We start from the raw sequence: 23,253 nt of genomic DNA on the forward strand, positions 1-23,253 counted from the left end.
GATACCTCGTGTTTATTTTGAGAGGGCTTTAGAAAATTGTTAGAGGTTGAGCAGTCTTTCGACCGGTCCTGCAAAGATCCATTTATGTACGTCGATTTAGTATTTATTTAAAAAATTATGTACGTAATAATACATGATTTCCGTTAGCCGATTGCGGGTTACGCAGTGGACCAATGTCACGATGGGTGTATTTTGAAAGCGGCGTGATTACGTATACATAGATTCTTTTTAATTTGGCACTCCATGATATTTGTTATACTAACTGATCTTACATCAGCGGCCAGCCGATGGGTTTGCGTCGACACAATTATTTCGACTTCATGCGAATATGTCACGGATACGAAATATAGGCTCAACATCTATAGAACTGTGTAATAAATTATCACATTGTTTCTGCTCTGTCCTCCTCCAGTAGTACCATATAGATAACCAGTCGAGATTTTTTGCTATTGCCACGTACATATTAATATATCGTTTACCCGCAGTCGCAGCATTGTGGTTTTTAGGCACTCGTTGGTTAACGGCCGAAGAACCCGTGGGCAGAGACAGCAACAAACTTTTGCATTACTATGAATAAAAGCCCTAACCCATAATCATCTCTTTACTGGACTGATATGATTTAGAGTGGCTTTATTGAAAATTCATTTGACGATCTGTTTTCTGGTGTCTTCATCCGCTCAACTGTACGCTAGCCTACAAGCGCTTTATGAGCGCTTACTGTAGTAGCTAATCATCGAGCTAAGATGATTACTGCAAATACGATGCGCCAACGAATATGATTCGCTTTACGCTTTATGTAGTGTTACAGAGAAAGAAAGCTTGATTTAGTCGAATCAATAAAGACTATTTGAATCAATTAAAAATGACAGACTTGATAGTGCATGATGAGTAGATGGAAAACTCGACACAGTGGCTAATGTAGGGGTTCTTAGAAAAAAAAAAAAACAACGAAAATAACAAATGATCAGAGAGGTTTCTCGTGTTGTTGTTGTTCAAGTTCGTACCATCTCATTAACCACTTTTGTTCATGCTATAACGGACCAGCTTAATTGCGATCCGACCCACCGTAACAGAGTATAGTTATTTTGAGGGTTAAAATAATTCCGGGCCAACATAGGTCAGATATTCTTGACCCGGTGTAGATTGTCTTGCAACATTATCGCTTCTTAAGCAACATTTTTGGTCAAGGAGCAGTGCTTTACTTTGGACTATTGTGCTCAATATCTTATTTGTAATTCGCGTATACTCGGATATAGACATTATAGGATTCGAATCCAATAAGCTATATACTTATATTTTTTATTTCAATATTTCAAAGAAATTGTATTAGGAAATTAGAAACCGGTGAGGCAGAAATTACGTGTGTACAGCCGAATAATGCGGTCTAGCAGACCGCAAGTAGACCTTAAATCGTTTATGGTAAAGTTACTATACCGACGATTTTATAACTACAAACGTGCCACAAGATCTAAATAATATGATCTTCACAATGTCCATTATGTTAAAACAAGTCCTTTATGTAGCAGATATAAGACATGCGTTTTTTGTGCGTGTTCACCAAAATAAAGACGCCTCTAAGTCTTTAAAATATGCTTTTCTAATCTTCGACGTGGCTTATCTCACCCATTCATGTAAGCGTAACTCTTTTAATAATATAATAATCTTTTAATTAAAAAAACTGCATTCAAAACACTACATCGGTATATATCAAAACTTATTGACTGCACAATAAAGGAACGTGATCATCAATTTCAACAGTTAAATTTATTTTTCCTTGTGAGCCGAGTTTCCAATATGACACGACTTGGCTGGCACTACAGGTTAATTCGAGTCATCAGAGAACTACTAAGGAACAGCAGGCATACCATGTTCTTACATACAGATTTATCTATAGACATTATGTACCCTAAAAAGACCTATTCTATGTTCTTTCAGCGAAGCAAGATGTGTACATATTAAAAGGCATGAGGTAAAGCAATTACATGTACAGGCATGTACATCCGCAATCCATACTCATACTATATATACTATAGTACGGCAGACGCAAATGGTGTATTCCTGTTGCCTTGTGGACTGGATCCTTAAGCTGATATTGCTTTATTAAGTGGCTATTAATTTTCTGACTACTATTTACCCTGATCCTTCGTTTTACTTAAGAGTCCCCCCTACCGTCTATAAATATTTCTATTAATATAAAGCGTCGTTCATTGAATCGTTGACGTCAAATGCGCAACAAGCTTATGACACGTTCGGGCTAGGACTAACCAGTGTTTTCTTGATATCATCAAGCTTCTTCATGTCTTCCTTTATAACCTTTATCAAGTCAGTAATACCTGTAAGTAGATACAACAGACCAATGATTAGCTGCACTGCTGTATTTAAAATGGACAAAAAAAATTCGCACTGCGGCTACACACAGTTTGTAATTGCAGTTGTTTTTGATGCAACATTGAGGAGTGTACTGAAGAGTTATCCTCGTATGCATCTCCTAGCACACTGAAAGGTATGGTCCGAAATACAGATTCGATATGGAATACGGATATCGACTACGTACCGCGATGCTGTTGAGCCAAAAGTTGATTAACTTCTTCGCTGACAGGTTCAGCGGATCCCGTATGTGATTGCTGATCGCGCGGAACACTCTTTACACTAGCCTGTAGCTCGTTCAGCTTACCACGGTTTAGGTGGTCCATTTCATTCATAATGTCCTCAAGCGACGCCTAACATGAGCAGTTGCAAATTTATAATTTATGAAGATTTATGAATACTAGAGAAAATGCATAATTTAATCTATTATGCATGATTTAATAATTACTGCTATCCTGTCTATTTTATCCAGGTATATTACCGTAAATATAACTTTTACCTGACACATACAATTAAAGCTTAGTTTCTTCAATGTGCAATTAAATATTTGTTTAAGCAGACCTTTAGGGTCTCTTCGTCGGCCTGTATGCCCAGTCCAATTTTTCGATTAATCTCGAACGCGACCATGACAGTGAGAACCCGATGTGACAGGTTTTGCTGCTTACTGCGGAACTCGTCGACTCTTGCACGAGACTGTTCACATCGCTTTTCCAGCTCTTCTGCTTCGCGGGCCATTTTTTGCAAACGGTCCATTTGACCTGCCTGAAGCGCCTGCTGGCTGTCCATTCTGTTGAAATTAATTTCGAACGAATTAAAGTAAGATATTGTGGCTATATTTCACTGTGCCAAACAATAAGTTTCAACCTTTATTGCCGCTTCATTGCCGCTTTAAAAAATTGCAACACATCGCAAAAAAGTCGCCACGTTACCAACAGATCTACCAATAGTAATTAACCAAACAAATTATCACACAGTTGTTCGTTAAGCTGACCCAACGTTTGTGCTAGTGATCTCGCTAACGTATTCAGCGCATGTAGGGAAGGCAAACCTCATTAGCCTAGTAAACCAAAGTCGGACCCAGACCACTGCTGCGTATACGTGGCCGAAAAAAGTTCGAATGATCGGACAGTGCAAGTAGCCAACCGCCATTGTTCAAAACAGTATTCTACAGATGTCAGTCTACATAGATCTATTGCCAACCGGAAAGAGAAAAAAACCTCTAATTCAACATTCGCTATTTTCTCTGAATCAACAGTAGGGATCAATAATCAACAGATAATGGTTTGCTTCCGTCACGGTCCTTAATCTCTGTTATACACACAGTTCTGTCCTACTGGGTACCTCAGACACGCAGGGACACGAAATAAGCGCTGGATGGTCGTAGTTAGATTGACCTTAATGACGCACTTGGCAACAGCATACCCCGTTCTGCGGAACGCATTTCAAAGCCAACTAAAAACATGTATTTTGAGTGGCCGTGACATCGAACTATACTGGTTCCTAATTAATTTTGCACGCACTACGTAAGCGTTGACTAACTCCAATCTAAGAAACCAAAGAAAAATGACAGGTGGAAGTATCCGCCACACGAGGAACACATGATAAATCATCCATTATTTCGACTCTGACTAGACATTTTTTTGTGATTTTTCTCGTAAACACCGTAAAGGTGACATACTAGTACAAACACAGATGTAATTTGTTCACGCGACTAATCCATTACCCAGGCCGTGTAATTAAGTAGTAGTTTCAGTGGCAAGGCGACTCTCTTTACACTCTGTCAAACACTCCGCCACGGAACTCACCCTTGTAGTTTTTCCGATCACGCCGCCCACCCTCGTTTTTGACAGGTTTCTCAACTCGTTTTCGACGATTTGCTTTTCTCTCGGAGCCACCAGTTGATAAGACAGCGCGCTACTTCACTCAGTTAATTCACGCGGTACCTCGTTGTTACAATAGTGATAGTTTGGTAAAACCGAGGCTCAACATATTAGGTGCGCGCCAGAACAATATATGATTTGTTTCTAGTACTGTATCTAAACAAAAAGAGATATTCTGACAATTTTTTAATGCGCTAGAAGTATCATTCTTGACTGTCATGTCTAATTAGCTTCCGTTTACCTTGATTACAACTTCGATTGAGAGGCCTAAACCACTCACTAGTCGTTCTTAAAATATTTCTTCTCTAACCCGATCGAGAAACCGTGTGGCAAACAATACGTTTTAAAGCGTAGCTCAAATATGCTCTAGACCAAAAATTCAATTGAATTAAATATTGGATTAACAGCAGGCTAATGGTCTATAATATACATGCGTTGGAAAACCCAAAATGCACAAAAAAGTGTAGACTAATCTGGGGAGACCGGACTGGCAATAGATATGCTCCTTTTGAAAACATCTTTTCAAAAAACCTAATATAATTTTCTAAATTTTTTTCTTGGATTTTCTTTAAGCAATGGGGAAGTTGGCTGTAACGCAAATCCATATAGGTAGAGTAGAAAGTTTCTGATCTCACTACGATTTTTTCACGCGCCAAGGCATCGTCAGTAGCTGACGTTCGCACATACTCTGAAGGCAGATCCCATATTTTCACCATGTATTCGTAACTTTGTTTTAAAAAGACCTGACTTTTTCAATATCAGCAAAACCGGATGAATGCACGCCTGCTGTGACGAACAGCCCAAGAAAATTACTTCGAATTTAGGCAGAACGGTATATAAGTATTACACTAACCTCCTTTTGAGATCCTCGAAGCCAATAATCGGGACGGGTACCATCCGTTTCGGATCGGGGTTGTCGCTTTTCGCCTGCTCCCATAGAAGCTGATCTATTCCGTTCGGTGGTATGGCTAGGTACTGATCTAGCAACGTCTAGACCACACACAGTAGAAATAAAGACCGTAATAAAATACTGTTAATAGGAACAAAGCTGTAATAAAATATTCGCATCTAGATACTAATAACGACTTAAATGTTGAAATAACGAGCCAACATTTTTGTCAATATTACCCGGATCATAAAACTAAACATCTGCACATACAACATATGGTTTCCTTTCACACTCTTGCATACAAATTCGCTAATTAATACAAGACCACGATTCTATATGTACCTTGTTAAACTCTGTTTTTTCTGCCATGTTCACCACGCCCAGAGTGGTCAAGGCGTTCTTGCAATTTGGATTCTCCAGGTTCTTGAGCAAATCTGTTGATACCATCCTTTTTGCTTGCCCAGATGAAAACTTTTGTAGAACGTAGATGACAACGTTACACTGTGAGTTTCCGATATCAGTGACGGAATCTATGAACACTGAATATTCCGGCAATTTAATGACTTCCTTATGCAGTAGTTCGCTAAACGATGGCTGTGTCATTTGTTTAATATCCTCAGCCTTTTTATTAACCATCAGCGAAACAAGACCTTCTTCAGGACGATTTGTTGGCAGTGCGTTGTAAGCGATTGCCTGGAAAGATCATTCCGGAGTAATACTTGATACAGACGTTAAATTTAAGCAATTCACTGTTAACCAACCAACCTAGCATATGAGTAGAGCGTGCTCAAGCGTGATAAGAACTTTCACTTCCGATAAGGTATGTACTACCTGATGCAGAACTTGGAAAGAGGAATCTCATACCAGCGGATAACTTGCTGGGTTTGTTTTTCTGACAATTACAAATTAACTCAATTTTTCTAACCGATGTATCTAACGTAATTTTGTTACTATGTTCTAAAGTAATCTGTCGCGAAAACGAAATGAATGTAACGTCGTAGTCGCAGTTATATCTGAGAACCTTGATCTGTGAAAATTAGTTGGGAACCCCCGTCCTCCGTATTCATGGGTAATATAATTTTCTAAGGTTTTAAGGTTTACAGATCAACGTAGTCAGATTTTTTTCGTATTCGTCACAGGTTACTCTGGAATGTCAAATAAAATACTCTAGACCTCAAAATTTACTCCTTCCATTTTGTTTCTTTGATTCGAATTTTTGATGATCTAATTCAAAACGATATATAATACGACGTTTGAGTGAATTTAAATAAAAACTATACCTTGAATTTGCAAAACGGGTTATTCGGTGTAAAGTCGATGGGGGGGCCAGATTGCGCGATAAACCCTTTTCCAACACCCCATTTAGACTGAATTGTATTGAACTTCGCCAATATCTGAAATGAACAAATAAATTAAGTACGTAGCCTTATTGAAGGCGACTGCAATGAAGAAAAACACGGGATTTATGTATTAATCAGGAAAAAAAAATCAAATAGAGGAAAATTTTTACCTTGTCGCGTTCATCATTGTAGATACCGGGGTTCGAAACTGCAAGGCAAATTTTCTGGGCTTCTGCTTGGGCCGCCATTTGGGCAGTTTGTTGGGGTGTGGGCAAAGGAACACCGGCATTAATACCGAAAGTATCTGCAAAAGAACTCCAATTGTAGCAATGAGAAACAGGTGATACCTTACACTTTAAAATTTACTTGTATTCGAAAAGGCTTCGATGGATAAGCAATACCGAAACGATACGAGTGACCAGTTGCAGCGTTTAATTTTGCTTGCAAGGGTAGAATAAATATAAATTCGATTCATTCACGTGAGTATACAGTACTTGGCAAAACGAAGGAGTTTCCAAAATTACCATCACGTTTTAAATTAAATTGGAGTTTAAATGATTCCTATCTTCGACAATTCTTTTTTCACTTTCATGTCTTAATCACTTAAGGTCAAAATGTTCTACTATATATATCGATTATTCACACATTAAGGCCCCCAATATTATTCTATTTCAAGCAGTTTTAGCCAAACAGTCTTTTTCAACTTACTGAAATTGAAATGTACACATGCCAGTACACTTTTGATGAGGTTCTTAAGTTCGAAAGTAAAAGTAGATACTTCGTTTCGTGCTGAAAGCCAGCAGTGTGAAGTAGTGCTTGACGACCAGATATATAACTCGAAAAAATGCCGTTGCCTAAGACCCGTGTTTTAGGGAGAGCACACCAAGAGCCAATTCATGTATTAATCCGGAGCTATGAGGAGGTCGAAAATTTTTGACTAAATTTGACGCTATGCGATATTAACAGATTGATAGATATCTATACCGTTAGCTATCTAATAATACAAGCTGTTGAATGCCATTAGAAGCATGAAAAGATGAGCTTAGAAGCAAAGACATCATTTGATTAATTTGCGCTCAGTGATCAAACTTCCTTCTCGAAAAAGAGCTTCGCGAATTCTATCGAAGATCATAGAATGTGTTCACAAGCAGTCCAATATGGGAATCCTTGAAGCACGCGTTATAAGATTGTAACAAACACAAACAAAGGTGAAGAAAAACATTGGTTGCATACACACTAAGCCCAGAGTAAGTTAAACACGTGACGTATTCTATACACAGCTTGGATAACTGTTACAAGAAAAGGAATTCCTGAGGCACACCGACTCAAGTTTGGTTAATCCATGTCGCTTGTAAGAGAAGGATCTGGCGAAGGGAAGAGCGTCGAGAGAGAGCAAGCGATTTCAGTGGCGCTTTCAAATCGATTTTGGGGTACATGGTTCTCGCAATATATATCAGGGGTATCCTTTATTAAAGAAACGATAAATGCTGCCATATATATCCGGAAGGGCCTCATTTCCGGCGTGACAATCGACAAAATACGGTGTAGTTACTCGGCGATAACGCACGACTTCATCTTCATGCTCTATAAAAAACAGAATCGACAGGTGGCTTTAGGCAAGCTCCCATATTTTTCAGATTTAGGTCCTATTATTTCGATTTGTTTCCATACCTTGAAAAAGACGCCAACTGAAGTACTGTATTTTGCCATCAGTTCTCGCAAACAAGTCGTCAATAATGAGAATATCAATTTACGGGTGCACAGCTTTTGTGAGACTTCTAAAGCATTGGCGTGTAGACACTCCAAAAAAGTATATTTAAACATGTACTAAAATAGTTAACTTTATAGGGTTTAAAGATTATTCTGATTTTCGACCCACTAGATAGCTCCGTCTAATACATTAAAAGAACATTCGCGTAAATATTCCACGATGATCGCGCTGATGTAAGACAAAATGACTTCAATTTTACAGTTATAAATCGATTACTTATTAATCGACATGTGACTCAGTGGAATTAACGCAAGGTCCGCTCATAGTTTTATTTAGCAGAATAGTAACTTTTTACTCGAACTAGTTCTGTAACCTGAAAGGGTTCTTAATAGCAATAAGTAACAACTGAAATATTTCGAATTAATTTTATACCTTAGATTAGACTACTATATTAGTGCTAGTAATGGGCGCAGCAATAGCGGCCAATGAACATGCTGAAAACCACCACTTTGCCCCTTCGCTTACCCATCCCCTATCAACTTTCGTATATAATCTAATGAAAATTAATGGAGATTTTTTGTTAATTAATGTTATTAAAGATAATGTATCTTTGTTTTGGATTTGTGTATGCGCGTATACATGTGGTACCCACTGCTTTGGGGAGTCTGTTGTAGACCGAAGCCACTTTGTCCAAATCCTGCTCCGTAGTTGCCACTCGGTGTTGTGACCTGGAACGCATTCGGGTTGGGTGCTGTGAATGAGAATCCACTGGTCTGATTTGTTGCCGTTCCGCTGGTATTGAAGCCAGCTATACCAGGTACAGCACCGCCGCTAAATGGAGTGGGATTTCCGCCACTGAAAAGAGACGGGGCGCCTGAATGGAAAAGGCAAATGAACGAGTTCGATTAGGGAATTCGATGGAAACAGATAAAGGAATAGAAACATCTGAAATCTACAACAGTGCACTATTCGGTTGACTGACACATCGTGAATTGCTAGTATCGAAAAGCACTGCTAGTATGATAATAAATATGCGATTGTTTTATGTGAAAAAATTCACCTTGACCAAACACGCCGAACCCACTGGAAGTCGTTGTGGCCGGTATCCCCGCCGCCATGCCGAAACCAGTTGTTCCTGGCGTTTGAGTTGGAGTACCAAACACATTCGATACATTGCCGAAGGGTGCAGCTGGCCGAGGCGCTCCGAATCCGGATTGGGTACTGCCGAACGCAGTGATGCCCGTTGAAGTCGCCGGAGTCGATGTACCGAAGCCGGTTCCAAATGTGGAGGTGTTACCAAAACCTGTGTGTAAGTTTTTTATTGAATGTAATTTCACCACATAGTTTAAGTAATCTTTAAGAGCGTTATTTTAAAGAGCACTATTCTTTGATTTCCGTGAGTTCTACAAATTCAGCTATTCAACTGCTTTAAGATGTGATATATATATATATATCACATCTTAAAGCAGTTGAATAGCTGAATTTCTATATATATATCACATCTTAAAGCAATTGAATAGCTGAATTTGTAGAACTCACGGAAATCAAATCATATATATATATATATATATATGTGTGTGTGTGTATCTATTGTGAAATTGTAGTGAAAGGATATAAGAATAGGACGTTATGTTTGGTAGACTGGATTTGTACAAATCGATATTATAGTCCAATGGGCTATTAGCAGCTTCCGCCACTCTAAACGCATACCATAGCCTCGTTTGAACCAATCAATTATCGCATGTGTCATCAACTGTTGGCATCGGCAATTATTTTACCCATGAGAACACATCAACTCAAGTGAATCGATGGCAACACATCCGTCTCTTTAGAGATTCAAGGTAAGTAAATACTATACATCACATCAAATGGGGAGAAGCTGGATACCTCGCGGCCGGTTTCCACGCGAAAACATTCTAGCCAGCTGCAAGGGGGAAGTTATGTCCCTTGCTGAAGAACGTGCTTCGTTATTTTTCTTTAAGGACACACAACCGAAATCGCTTAAAGAAAAAAAATTAGTGGTGTGTACTCCTATTGTGAGCAAACCAGTAACGGTGTACCGGATATAAAATTCAAACCAATTCTTATATATAGAAATATCAAACATTTCGGCAAAGCAGTGAATAGAGATTGTCTAAATAGACTACACAAAAAAGTTTAAACATAGAAAGGATTAGTGAATATGTATTGTAAATAAAAACTGACAAATTTTTCTAACATTTCTTTGAATAATATTTTGGAATATTTTTGAATAATATTAACGTTTGTCATTCTGATATCTCTGCGTGCGATTATTATACAGTTTAGCTGAGTCATAACTGATCCTAGCTGAGGTTATTGTTTTTGTGAGGCCTATTCGACAACACTCGGTGCTCCTTTCAACAGAACGAAAAACGGAACAGGGTACTTTGAGTGAAAAAAGCCGTATCGATTATTGTGTTCTGGAACGCTGGTGAATGCAGGCCGAAATAAAGGGTATCAGTTGAAAATGGGTTTCATACGAAAAACGTTTTGCTTACAGTCACATATCTGTTTTATATACGAAATAATATATTCGTTTATTCTCTTCGTTCCACGATGACGATAAAAATGGAGCAGCATATTGTCACCACTTTGTCCTACTCATTTTCTAAAATTAGATAATAAAAGGTTCTAGCCGTCTTTAGACCGATGAATCGCCAAACATGTTTATCAAGGCTATGTTCCTATATGACTATTAGTCAATTTGGAACATTTATACTGTCAAATTTAGACGGGTTTATCTTTAGCCTATAAACGATGCGTGACTGAAACGTTCGCAGCCAGCACATCGTCATAGACTAATATACAGATTAAATGCGGCCTACCTTGCACTTAATTAGTTCTTGTTTTGATCATAGTAAATATCACAAATAGCGAACAAAAGCGTTAATACCTCCAGTGATCGACCCGAACATTTCGCTGGATCTCTTGAACTTTCGGGTCAGAATATTACTCTTCTAGCAAGGGGACGTATATACACAGGACATTGACAAAACACGCATCAGATAGATACAACGATATCACTATCTATATATAAGCTCTTATACAAGGGCACGTGTGACCAATTAGATCTCTTCTAATTTAACACAAATAGTGCTTTTACGCCAGTTAACTGATATGCGCCACATTCTATACTTCAAACGTGTAAACATTCGATACTGCCGCTGGTAAACTTCAACGTAGGCGCACAACTCAAACGACTCTTCGATTAGCCGTAATGTACTATTGCCAACATTAACCAAACATTCCAGCTAGTTCCGTCTTGCCTAGATAATTACACATGTCATCTGTGTATATAGGGGCTGTCGTTGATATAGCGAGTCAGCCATTCGTCTGATTAAATATTTCCTGTTAAGCGTCACAACAAATATGACTAATAACAGCTTCAAGCAAAAATCCATAGTAGTCTATAATTCTTTCTAGCATACAAAGAAGTTCGTCTGCTAGGGCATGTATGCAGTGTTTACTATAACTTAATCCGTAGGTTGATATATACAAAGCCTTAGCAGCCGCGCTCGTTCTATTTTTGGCAGAACTTCACGTATTGTGAACTATGTTTTCATTATGACATAAGATTGTGTGTTCGATGCTTAGGTGAATGTTATGTTTCTCCTAACCAATGTATGTACTCCGTCGACGAGTGTTCTGTAACTGCATTTTCAGCGCAGGTTGAGTACAGTAGGTGTGTAGACACTGATTAGTGCCCGTCTGTATTAATTTGAGGAAAAAAGACACATCGGGACATGGGTGTTGCCGATCGGTCAGACCTCAAGCGTGAAGACGTTCTTCAGGCCGTCATTCTAGCCGAGACATTCTGCACGGAATTTCAACCACTTACCGAGAGCGTGCCATTTGTAAGTGTTTATTTGGAAATTGAAAATTTTGCGGATGTATGAGAGAGTCCGCCCGGAACAACGCCGTACTGCTTGAACAATATAGTTCGATAGCGATAGCATGTAACTGATGCAATTATCCAGCTTGTCAGTACCGTATGGACGCCACTCGGGGGAGGTGTAAAATGTGGAGTTTTGCCGGTTACAGCAGGACATACTATATATATAATATTAATTATATATATGAATAAAGTTCTCTGTGTCATTTATATCCCCTATTGCACAAAAGTACATCGAAATACTTTTAACAAAATTCTCTGTAGCAAACGCAATTCAAGCTACAATATTACGAGATAAGTTAAGCAAGCGCACCTGTCAGGCTCGTTATAGGTAGTTCGATAACTCTTATCTGACTATAAGCAACTTTCAAACGCTTGTTGCTTCTGCCACTATATCTAGCTAAAGTTGACAGAGTGGCAAAAAGCTCGTTGTGCCTAACTAACTGCGAATGCACGTTCTAATCTAAAAGAAGCTCTGGATACTTTATAGCATCATTTATAACTAGGATACTGACGACTTCATAGTAGGCACTCTTTACTACTTAGAATGAAATGCCGAAGAACTGTTGCAAACGTTTTCGGTTTATGTAGTTTCCAGCCTTTTTTTTTATTTTTTACAATTTATATTTCTATAAATATTTATTACAGTTTAGTACATTGTACTCACTTAATTATGGGAACTATATTTTAAAAATGTAGAAATAATGTGGTTGATTATTTCCAAGTATTAATGTCATTGTTATTATTGTTAATATTTGCTTTTATGGATGTTCGTTGAATGATGAAATGGGGCTTGCGTACTGACGAAAACCGTCTGGCTAGGTATAGTATACATGGCGACGACTGTAAGGGCGCGGAGAACTATTAATCGGTTTTTCCTACTTTCCATATAAGACCATCGATTTTTACCAAAGCACTAATATTTACTTGACACTATAAATCGATTTTGCTCACAATAGTACCTAGAACATAATACCAAATACTGGATAGCACTTCATGGCGAAGTCTGCCTATTAGTGCCATATTCATTAATATCTATGAGTATGTGGCCGGTGAACTGGACAAGAGAATAACGTAATTGATATAATGGAACGGTAGAGTTTAGCAATGGAGGTTGGTCACGCTCAGCTACTTAATTTCCGTTTAGCTTTGGCTGGCAAAGATTAACCGCACAGTACATTGATTTTATTAGCGCGAAGGGTATACGTATTGGGTCAGCTACCGCGATAGTATAAAGGCAGATAATTATTCATTTATATTTTTGTCTTGCTACAGGCTCTGCTGCCATTGCAAGGTCGGCCGCTTCTGGACTACAATTTAGAACTTCTGCATTCTAATGGATTCCAAGAAGTCCACATCTTCTGCCATGGACATAATGCTGAACGTATCAAAAATTATCTTAGGTATGGTCTATTTTTATTTAATTTTTTTGTAGATTTGAGTAGTTTGCGAGACGCCTAGAAATTTAATACAAATGTGGAGCGTATGGAAAAATCTGGGGAGCGTGTTTTTAACCGTAAGAAACTCACTACGATGTCGGTATGCTGCGAATCTCTTGCCATAAACTTAAATTGTAAATCATTACTTTTTCATTTTTATACATATATACAAGAAAATATGGCATTTTATTTGCGATTATTTCTGTCTAAAATGCAGCCTCGAGTTTTGGCCAAATTAGTTCTTTTGTGACAATTTAATCTTTGCTCGCTTTTTGTCCAGCGCATCAAAATGGAAATCGTTCGAGACGCAACGGTTCTCAGTGAAGGTGAATTCGGCCGATAACTATATGTCCTTTGGAGATATGATGCGTGACCTCGATGGCAAGGCTTACATCAGATCGGACTTCCTGTTGATGCAAACTGGCGTGGTGTCAAACATCGACATGCGACAACTTCTTAAGGTTAGTCATTATCGCCGTTATCAGTAGATTTATAAAATTCAATGTGTACGTGATATAAAATTTGGATAACAGGAAGTGTATATGAGGTATCTTTAGACTCTTTTATACCGTTATAAAAAACGAAGATGTTTCGTGTTTGCTGTCAAGTCAATAAGTAAGGTATTTTTTGTTGCGATAGGCACATCGGCAGAACCAAACGGCTTCGAACGCGAAAAGTTTAATGACGGTCGCTGTACGTCGATTGAACCCAAGGCATCGTACTCGGTCAAGAAACGAGCATTTTGTAGTATTCCTTGATGCTAACAACAAAATTCTCCATGCACACTTTAATCAGAAAAAGACGAAGTACATTGACGCGCCTTTAGAAGTAAGTTTTATAGAATGTAAGATTTTCTAGATTTTGTTTTTTATACAGCAAACCCAACAAGTTCAAATTACTACATACTTGTAGTTTTGTTGTAGAAACGAACTTGTCTGTCATGCAGATTGCCGATTTTGAGATAGGTTCTAAACAAACTATAATTAGGTTCTAAACAAATTATAATTACCCGACTGCCGTATAAGGTTAGGCGAAACCAGTCACCTTGCGACTGTCGGCATTTAAGGAAAATATGTTCAGCAATGGAGACTCTTAGTTATTGGTTTCCAGTACACATTCACAGCGTAAAAAACGAACAAAGGCTGTTAATAATAATAACTGATTTGCAGTGGATATTATTCCACTCGGTTGTAGTTACAGCAACATGATGCGAGTAGACCTATATGAGATAACGTTGTCAGTTCGCAGTGAAGCAAAAGAGCTTTTCGTAGCCTGTCACTGATACAGAATATATACTTTTCCTAGTTTACTAACAGTAGTTACACTAACCTTTGCGCGAATTCATTTCTGCTCGTCACTTCGGTCCAGTACCATGCATTGCACTGTAACACGAATCGTAGATATTCTATCGCCAAAGCTTTTATTTCACGAATTATAAGTTAATTGTATAATTATTACGGCTGAGAATGACTCGATCAAATAGAAACCAAGTGCTGCTTCATCACGAAACTTTTTAGCTCAGTAGTAATTCTCAGTAATTACAGCATATGGCACTTGTCTAAGTCTAATTTTCTAAACACACGGATTAGAAACTATGTCGTCAAACATCTCTGTGTTACTAGGTTGCACCGTTCTGCTCTAACAAACCATACGCTTGTGTTTAACGTTTGGTATCGAATACGTGCATTGGCATTTTGTCTGCATCACAACATACTGACACGTCTTCATTATGCATCCTACAAAGACTTTACTCACTACAATAGTGAACGTGCTTTTAGTTCGGCCACGTTTCTTTTTTTCTTTCATGGAGACAAATTATTTGCATGGCACATTTTTTTATGACTACTTTTTTATAACGAGCTTTTGTTCTTTATTTTTTACCCTTATATATATATATATAATTTAGAACGTTAATTGCATTCAGCAATACGGCAATGCGAATAAATCCTCGTGATCCTTTTTCTATAAACAGCTCGTACAAGTTCACGTCTTGGCAGACGGATAGAATGCCATAGCACAGCGCACAAGCTTGGAGGATCGACGGGAACAATATTTGCTAGATATACCTTCAATGAGAGAGAATATACGAGACCATACTACATCCAACAGTCTGCGAAAATTTAGTGTGCTGTAATGTTTATTGCTGCTTTTCCTCCGTGTGTGGGTCCATAGTAGTTTCACTAATATTTTATGGGCCTTCTAGTTTTCAAGTATTTCTTAAGATTGCTATTACATATATATCTTTTCTCTGTATGAACATATAGTTATTCTTCTTGAGGTTAGCCCTAGTGGTAGTGATCTGTATGTATAGTAAATTCTACTCTTCTTGAGTAGGTATTGATTTCTGGGGGGTCGGTATCGGTACGCGCCGACCTTGCACAGACAGAGGTTGTCTTCTGTAATCAACATGTCCCTGCCATTTTCTCTGATAACTTCGACTATCAGGACACTAATGACTTCGTTAAGGGTAAGGTTTCGAAAAGATTGTTTTAATAATCATTTATAAATCATTGTTTTCTTCTAAAATACCTTGTGGCTGTTGTAATTTTGCTTGCGCTTATATCATTGGTTATTTTTAAAACAACCGCTATCATTAGCGTAGATTCGTAGCGTAGAAGGCGAATATCTTTAAGTGCATATTAACAATGTTAGCCATGCTTGTTATTGCAACAATAGGTATTATCGAACACGAAGAAATCATGGGCAACTCGATCCACCTCTACGAAGTGCACGACGCATACTGTTCGTGCGTTACGAATGTTTCAATGTATTTAAGGATCGCCATTGATATAGCGAAAAGATGGGTAAGTAGCTCTATTTCTAAGAACAACAATTTGATGTTGTCCTTTGGATATAATAAGCTTGCCTGGTGCTAACTCAGCTCCTTTTCGAATATGAATTAAAAAATCACCGTAGCAATACGTTGAACAATTATGAAATTATATTGCAACCTATTGCGATGTTTTATTATTTAAACTCTAATGAGCGATCTTGATCCAGAACGCATCTAAAAAGTATTAGGCCATGCTCTAAAAAATGCCCGAATTCCGGTAAATGGTCCGAATAAAGATCCGGAATAATAATACTATTTATTATTTATTATAAATTATGAAAACATGTTAAGCAGGTCTGATTCTCAACTTATTCTTTTACGATAAGGCTATGTAACATTACTTCACCTATTTGTTAGGGTAGGGGCTCGACAAGATTTTTTAAGAGGTACTGAGCAGAAATGGAAATTACGATATTACCTTCTTTATTCCTTGCGTTTTCTCCAGAAGGTTTTTAGTGTGCCTACAACAAATTTCTGTTTTAGACAATCTCACATTCACATGTTGTATAAAAGGTTGCTTTTATCTTATCAGGGTGATCGGCTTAACTTACTATTCATTTGCAGACACATCCATACACGGTGGACATGCACATTCACGACTGCCATTTGCAACGGGGTGGTTATTATATTGCTAAGAAGGGTCGAATCGCGCCATCAGCCGTCGTTAGCCAGTTCTCAGTGGTGTTAGGTTCGATTTCCGAAGGAGCACAAATCACGCGATCGTATGTCGGTGAAGGTAGTTCAGTAGCTGCGTCAGCTCGCCTAAACGAGGTTACTCTAGGCAAAAACGTCATTGTTGAAGAAAACTGCGTTCTCAGTCATTGTCTTGTCGGAGACGACTGCATCGTCCACAAAGGTATGTGTTCCTTGCCTGTTGAGAACAGTGTGCAGTATATTGATGTCCCTTACATGTACTTTGTACACTCAAATGTCTTTTCTAATTAGCAATTAAAAAACGTTTATTGAACCAGTTCCCAGAAAATAATGATGTTCTGTTGCGCTTTACCGATAATATAAGTGCTAAGTATGCCCAGTTTAGGCAAACTTATGCCTTAGAAGTAATGCATTAGGACTAAAGTTTAAATTATTATGATTTTTGAAGGTTGAATGAATATATACTCTCGTATTTCTCGTGTGTGCTAATAAACGTTTTTTTCGTTATCATTGAAATTACCTGATTGACACTTAGATACATAGTGTGACGCTTGATCTTTTCCACACAATTGTAGATACGATACTTGTGCGCAGCATCCTAGCTCCTCGTGTACAGGTAGGTCCCTCAGTGAAGCTAGAGGACCAGCAACTGCAGAGCGTCCCCTTTGATGACGGATTTGGAGATAAGACTGACGCAGGTAACGATAATGTTAGTGTGGATACCACATGCGATAAAGCGAAGTTTGGCGCAAAGGCTGTTGCTTTCGAATTTGAAGAAGGAGATGACGACAGCGATAATGAAGATGAGCCGAATGACCTTTTGTACGAGAAATGGGGAATTCAAGACGATGGGATGTTCAGCGACGGGTTTGTGTCAGAGGAGGAGGACGATGGCGAGTCTGAGACCAACAGTGTTGGAGACGGCGACGAAATTGATGGAGGTGAGACTTCCGCTGAATAGATATATATATACATATACATATATATATATATATATATAAGCGGACTCTTATATACATAAGTGTGGTAGCATAATCGTAAAAAGACGCAGAGTTAACGTTGTGGTTTTATTATAGCAGTACATTTATTTTCCAACATTTAGCCGCCTAAGAGCAGTCCGTTGGGCTTTTTCAGTTTCGAAGTGAATGGAAACTCTAACAGATTGAGTTAATTTGGGAGTATGTTTCTCCTGCTAAGTCAGTGAAGTTGCTAACGCTTACTCTTTGTAATAATCTCTACGTATTTCAGGCCTAGATCCTGTTGAAGGCATCGAATACTCAAATCTATTTTTTAAAGAGGTTATGGAAAGTCTTCAAAGAGGCATCGAAGAAAACATTAAACCAGAGAATTTAATCCTCGAAATAAACTCTTCAAAGCACGCGTACAATGTCACCATATCGGAGGTCATCGAAACTACCACGCGTGCTTTGCTATCAGTTTGTTTGGGACAAGAGGTTTGTAATTATTCGCAAGTTTTACAGTCGGCTATAAGTTTTTTATTCGTATACGACTTGCGTGATATGTGTTACACTATTATTCAAATCTATAATGATTTATGATCCAAGTAGAGGGTAATCCAAAGATTGTTGTTTTAAGTAGCCATGTTTATATTTCCTATAACAAATGCCGAAAATGAAACTAAATATGTATTAAATTTATTATGGTATTGTGACGTTGGCCATTTATTTTTAGAAAACCGGCAAAGCCTTTATGACTACGTTCAAAAAGTCTACAAGCCAGGTCACTGGCATCCTCCGCAACTATCTGAAAAAAGATGACTCGCAACGTATTTGTATCGATGAAATCGGTCGTTTCTACGTTCGTTTACGACCATCCTGTGATGAGAGTCTACAAAAAACGTCACAGAATATCATTAACTTTCTTTACCAGACAGATATCCTTTGCGAGAACACGATTTTAGATTGGTATGACGACCTATCCGACGAGGTGATAAAAAAGCATGTGAAGTCATTTATCGAATGGCTTCAGGAGGACAGTAGCGACGAAGATGACAGCGATGAGACTGAGTAATGAATAACTGAGAAGCACATAAAACAAGGTGAGAAAAAATCTGGAAGGTGCTGTCCTTTTACTTTACGAATATTGTCTGAGGTCTGTGTGAAAAGGCTGCGTGTAACATGTCTATATATAAATTTATATATGGAATGAAAAAAATAATACATACAGTAACTAAGAACGATGAGATTGATTATTGTTGCTGAATGGAAACTGTGTTTTGTCTTAGAAGGTTTATATGCATAATGAATATGATAGGTGGCTTGTTGCTTATACTGTTAATATTGTTGTCGAGACTGGAGTCCGCTCTACATTCGAGTTTTACATCCGTTACTTAAGTTGGTTAGGCAGTGCTTCGAACAGTTGGCTCCCAGAACGAAACGAGATTTCTTCATGCGAATTCGAACCTAGAGCGCCATATGTTCCTTAGTTTAGGTAAACACGTTATTACGTTGCCAAAATAAGTTGAAGTCAGTGAATACAGTCATAAATTTTAATTGGAGTCATTTGAGAACCGCTAGATTTCAGTTCAAGATATTAATGTAGGCCTTATACATGGACTTCTAGGTTGCCTTCAAACATTCTATGTTAACATCGTAATCCTAAGAAGCCACATTTTGTTAAGAACATTTAAATTGCCCAGGGAATACATATTTAATTGTCAATTCTGTATCTCTGCATGAATCTGTTCGTTGAGTTTTTATTGTTAGAAGAATTCTCACTCTTCGATGTAGTATTAGCTCTATTTTTAAGGCCCCACAAATATATTGGGAAAAATCAATTTGTTGTGAATGAGCATAGTTGGCTGCCTATTATTGTAAGTGAGGTTGCGTTTGCCAATAAATATTTCTGCCGATTAAAGTTGTTTGAATCTTAATATTAAATAAACACCTAATTTTTTTTATTAAGATTTTATTAAGAATAAGATAAGAATAGGATATTATTATTATTTAAAAGTTATTTCGCAGCGTACTTCTGAATAGAAATTTTTCAAACAGATGAGTTATTGAATTTAGCTAAATTTAAGAACTATGATACTTTCTTACATTAGAAGTCTCGGAAGTATCTGGAAGCACGAGACTATCTTTTGCTTGCTCAGCTTATATGCTAATCAGATACTGTCCTATTATTCCGTTTGTGGAAAAAGTATGGAAGCTAACCTATAGTAAAATGATAAGTCAGGTGACTTCGACAACGTAAAACTTCAACGGTTATTTTTTACACCTTACGGTAAATATATTTTTTTAGTAGAACAACATCGTTTTATAGCAAACTTGACAATAGCATAATTATCACGGGCATAATCTGTGAGTGAGCTATTAATTCCATAACGTAAGCTCATTGCATGTAACAAGTATTACTGTTGCTTAAAGAAATTTCATAAAAATGCGGCAGTTTTAACTACCGATTACCTCGTATTCAAATTCGCCTTAACTTAAAAGATCTTTAAATTTTTCGGCCGAAGTTCTTCAGGCAAAAGCATATATTTCAGGCGTTTCTCGCTCGGCTTTCCATGATCCTAGCATAGATAGTAGCTTAGTATTGAAAGGATAATTAAACCAACCCATTTAAGCCGCTGATGTTCAACAAGATTAGTCAATAGCCTGCCTGATAAATACCATCGTGTACCGTACGTGGTATGAACCCGTATTGAATACATATAGAAAAAGGAATGCGTTAGCTCATTGCAAAAATAAGTGTACACACGTCAAATTAAAACCCGCGAATCCATGAAACACGTCCATTAGGAACATGTCTATGGCGGGGCGTTCATTTTCCATCACCGAAGTGTTACTTACAATGGCTTACGTATCTTTACTGTGCAAAGATATCTTTACAACGTAGACGCTAAAATTTGGCTTTTATATTTTCTTATCTCTGTAAGAAGTTGCTTTCAGAATCGTTAGTATTTTAAGTATAAATCAATTTTTTCTCGCAACTCTTAAGTCTGTAGACAGCTTTCGATATTCATATATTGTGTATAGAGGCACTCACGGCGTATGGGTTATACTTCTGTTGACATTGTAAATAGGTGCCCATTACAAAATGGCCGGCACAGTTCTATCCCAGCATTAATGTTATATTTCACAATTTTGAATTTAAATGTGCATTTCAAATGCACATATTTTTTCTATCGCTAAGAATAACATCTAAGCCTTTTTTTTTTTTAATCTATTTGTAGTCTACTTGACAGTGTAGTGGACCATGTGTCAATTATTATTATGATGTATCTTATGCAACAGGGTAAGAATAACAGAATTTCTAGCATTTTACCAAAAATTAGTGCAGGAATCTAGATGCAATCTAAATAAAAATCTTTTTTTTTTTACCTCTGACTTTGGGACGATGCCATAGCTTCGGGCTTTGAGGCATTAAAGTTTAGTCTGTTGGTCCTTCGCCAGCGGTTTTTTTCGTACTTTGCTGTGTACTTAGGTCCATACTGGTTTGTGAATATCCAATCGAGCGTTGCCTTTGACTCAAGACCTATAATTGTAGCAAATGCAAGCAATTATTATTTGTATCCATTGTCTACTTTGTTATTATCACCGTATCTTCTTGTAAAGAATTTTGACTTCGCTTAACTCTCTTGTTATGAAAAAAAGGTTCGCATGTTAAATTTAAGAACCGTAAGCTTCGGTAAGATTAAATTACGAGATAATAGTAAATAGACGTAGTAGTAGTAGTAGTAGCAATGAAATGTATGTCGATCTTTTTATATCAATCCATGTCCTAATAAAAGTCCGTCTTTTTCTACGTGCTGTCTGATCCTCTAACACAGTCTATGTAGAGTAATCGCCTTAACCTAACTTTTGTGAGTAGAATCTTATTCTGCAGTTACTAAGCTTCCAGGTTGAACCAGGGAAATGCGTTGTTACGTGTTTGCATGTATATGAGTTACAGCTGATTTTGGGCTGAATGTAAGATTCTGTAAATCAGATTAGTTAAACGTGAACGTGCGGGATGAAACTCGTGGGTTAGTTTAATATATACTATATAATAATTGTATCACTGGTACCAATTGGGTATGAATTTTGTTACTTTGTAAAATACAGCGCTAGGTATCGAATTGCTTACCTTCTAGCGTCATTTCTTGTTGCCTGTGCAAGCAATTTCTGATAAGTTTTTTAAATCGCTTGGACATCTGGTACGTGCAGTTGTCTCGAACGAAATCACTTCCAGTTTGGAGGAAACGTGATGGCAAGGATCATTAAAAAAGACACATGACATATGAAATTCACATCCATTATATTGTTATTTTCTCTTGCGTATAAATATACCTCCCCCGATGTCCCGAACGTCCCCGATGACAGTCTTACTTATGTTGTGGCTTTGTCGTATTTATAGAATTTGTACTGCGTATATGAGGAAAGGCAGAGTCATCATGTAGTGTGAAAATGTTCACTGCATTCGGCTGATTACATATAAGAAACGATTCTTTTAAATACAGAAGTTGTTTTTTAGACAAACTCAAATTCTATTACAAACGAAGGCATAGCACACCGTTGACTTCATTGCAGCACTTGTGTATTTTGCATAAGTGATTAACCGTTTTTCTCCAAGCGGGCTGCCCAGGCTAAAAAAGCATGGGAGCCAATTCTTTTACGATATTATGGAAGCGTGTTGGTTTGAAATCAAGGGTTAAAGGTGCATGGACTATTTTGCTAGGCTCTGAGCGAGGAGGCACTTCCTGCGCCAATCCTATAGTGATGTCGATAGGGGGCCAACTAATTTAGATTCCCACGTTTATCGTCGGCTACAAAAATACCTGTTAAGTTAAAGTTTTATTGTATTAGCATTTTAATGCTCCATGGAGTTTCCATGTCCAGTGTCTAGTGTTTCCATGGAGTAATCAATGATCCCGATTGCGATACATCCTGTTTAATTGATGGATGATAACGCCAGTTTTTGTTAAAGCTGTGCTTATTGTTGGAAGGATAACTTTAATTCGTTGCGCAATAAATTAGTTCTATCAACTGCTGTATACGTGATGTATAATATCATGCTGTATTATAACATTATAACGTCAGTTTTTTAAATAATTAAAAAGGCAGAGCATTTTCATCACGTTGTAATAATAAACTAATTTATTATTTAGTCGCTGTCACCTTCTACGACCTTCTTTCATCCTTCAACCCATTTTGATCCCGACATACTAAATGTGTTCAGGTTTGGTATTGTAGAATTTATTCTGTTAGTTCTTGAGATCTTCT

General features: G+C 37.7%; 2 protein-coding genes across 3 annotated transcripts; one reads left to right on the forward strand and one right to left on the reverse strand.

The window, feature by feature from the left end:
- Positions 1-1,745: 1,745 nt before the first annotated feature.
- Nup54 (nuclear pore complex protein Nup54) lies at positions 1,746-15,160 on the reverse strand. 2 transcript variants are annotated; one of them, XM_022832586.2, is made up of 10 exons: positions 14,869-15,160; positions 9,248-9,490; positions 8,840-9,061; positions 6,647-6,780; positions 6,417-6,530; positions 5,479-5,829; positions 5,101-5,237; positions 2,929-3,154; positions 2,555-2,720; positions 1,746-2,333 (listed from the first exon to the last, which is right to left on the reverse strand). In XM_022832586.2, exons 1-10 carry the CDS (start codon positions 14,882-14,884, stop codon positions 2,239-2,241), a joined length of 1,704 nt encoding a protein of 567 aa, XP_022688321.1. In that variant the 5' UTR covers positions 14,885-15,160; the 3' UTR covers positions 1,746-2,238. The 2 variants fall into 2 exon arrangements, with proteins under 2 accessions (XP_022688321.1, XP_022688320.1); XM_022832585.2 differs by lacking the exon at positions 14,869-15,160 and adding an exon at positions 11,102-11,373.
- Positions 11,752-19,903, forward strand: eIF2Bepsilon (eukaryotic translation initiation factor 2B subunit epsilon). The gene is made up of 10 exons (XM_022832584.2): positions 11,752-12,062; positions 13,376-13,503; positions 13,820-14,000; positions 14,179-14,367; positions 15,874-16,006; positions 16,216-16,343; positions 16,937-17,228; positions 17,602-17,967; positions 18,275-18,480; positions 18,719-19,903. The coding sequence occupies exons 1-10, from the start codon at positions 11,952-11,954 to the stop codon at positions 19,055-19,057; spliced, it is 2,073 nt and encodes a 690-aa protein (XP_022688319.1). The 5' UTR covers positions 11,752-11,951; the 3' UTR covers positions 19,058-19,903.
- The last annotated feature ends 3,350 nt before the right edge of the window (positions 19,904-23,253 follow it).

Source organism: Varroa jacobsoni, unplaced genomic scaffold, assembly GCF_002532875.2.
Source record: "Varroa jacobsoni isolate VJ856 unplaced genomic scaffold, vjacob_1.0 scaffold_399, whole genome shotgun sequence".
NCBI classification, from domain to species: Eukaryota; Metazoa; Arthropoda; class Arachnida; order Mesostigmata; family Varroidae; genus Varroa; species Varroa jacobsoni.

Coding starts and splice junctions, on each gene's coding strand:
- Nup54 (XM_022832585.2), bottom strand. CDS start 11,123: ATGTTCGGGTCGATCACTGGAG. Junction 9,062..9,247: donor GTTCGGCGTGTTTGGTCAAG/GTGAATTTTTTC, acceptor TTTTCCATTCAG/GCGCCCCGTCTCTTTTCAGT. Junction 5,830..6,416: donor ACCCGTTTTGCAAATTCAAG/GTATAGTTTTTA, acceptor TGATCTTTCCAG/GCAATCGCTTACAACGCACT.
- eIF2Bepsilon (XM_022832584.2), top strand. CDS start 11,952: ATGGGTGTTGCCGATCGGTCAGACCTCAAGCGTGAAGACGTTCTTCAG. Junction 17,968..18,274: donor CGGCGACGAAATTGATGGAG/GTGAGACTTCCG, acceptor TACGTATTTCAG/GCCTAGATCCTGTTGAAGGC. Junction 18,481..18,718: donor CAGTTTGTTTGGGACAAGAG/GTTTGTAATTAT, acceptor ATTTATTTTTAG/AAAACCGGCAAAGCCTTTAT.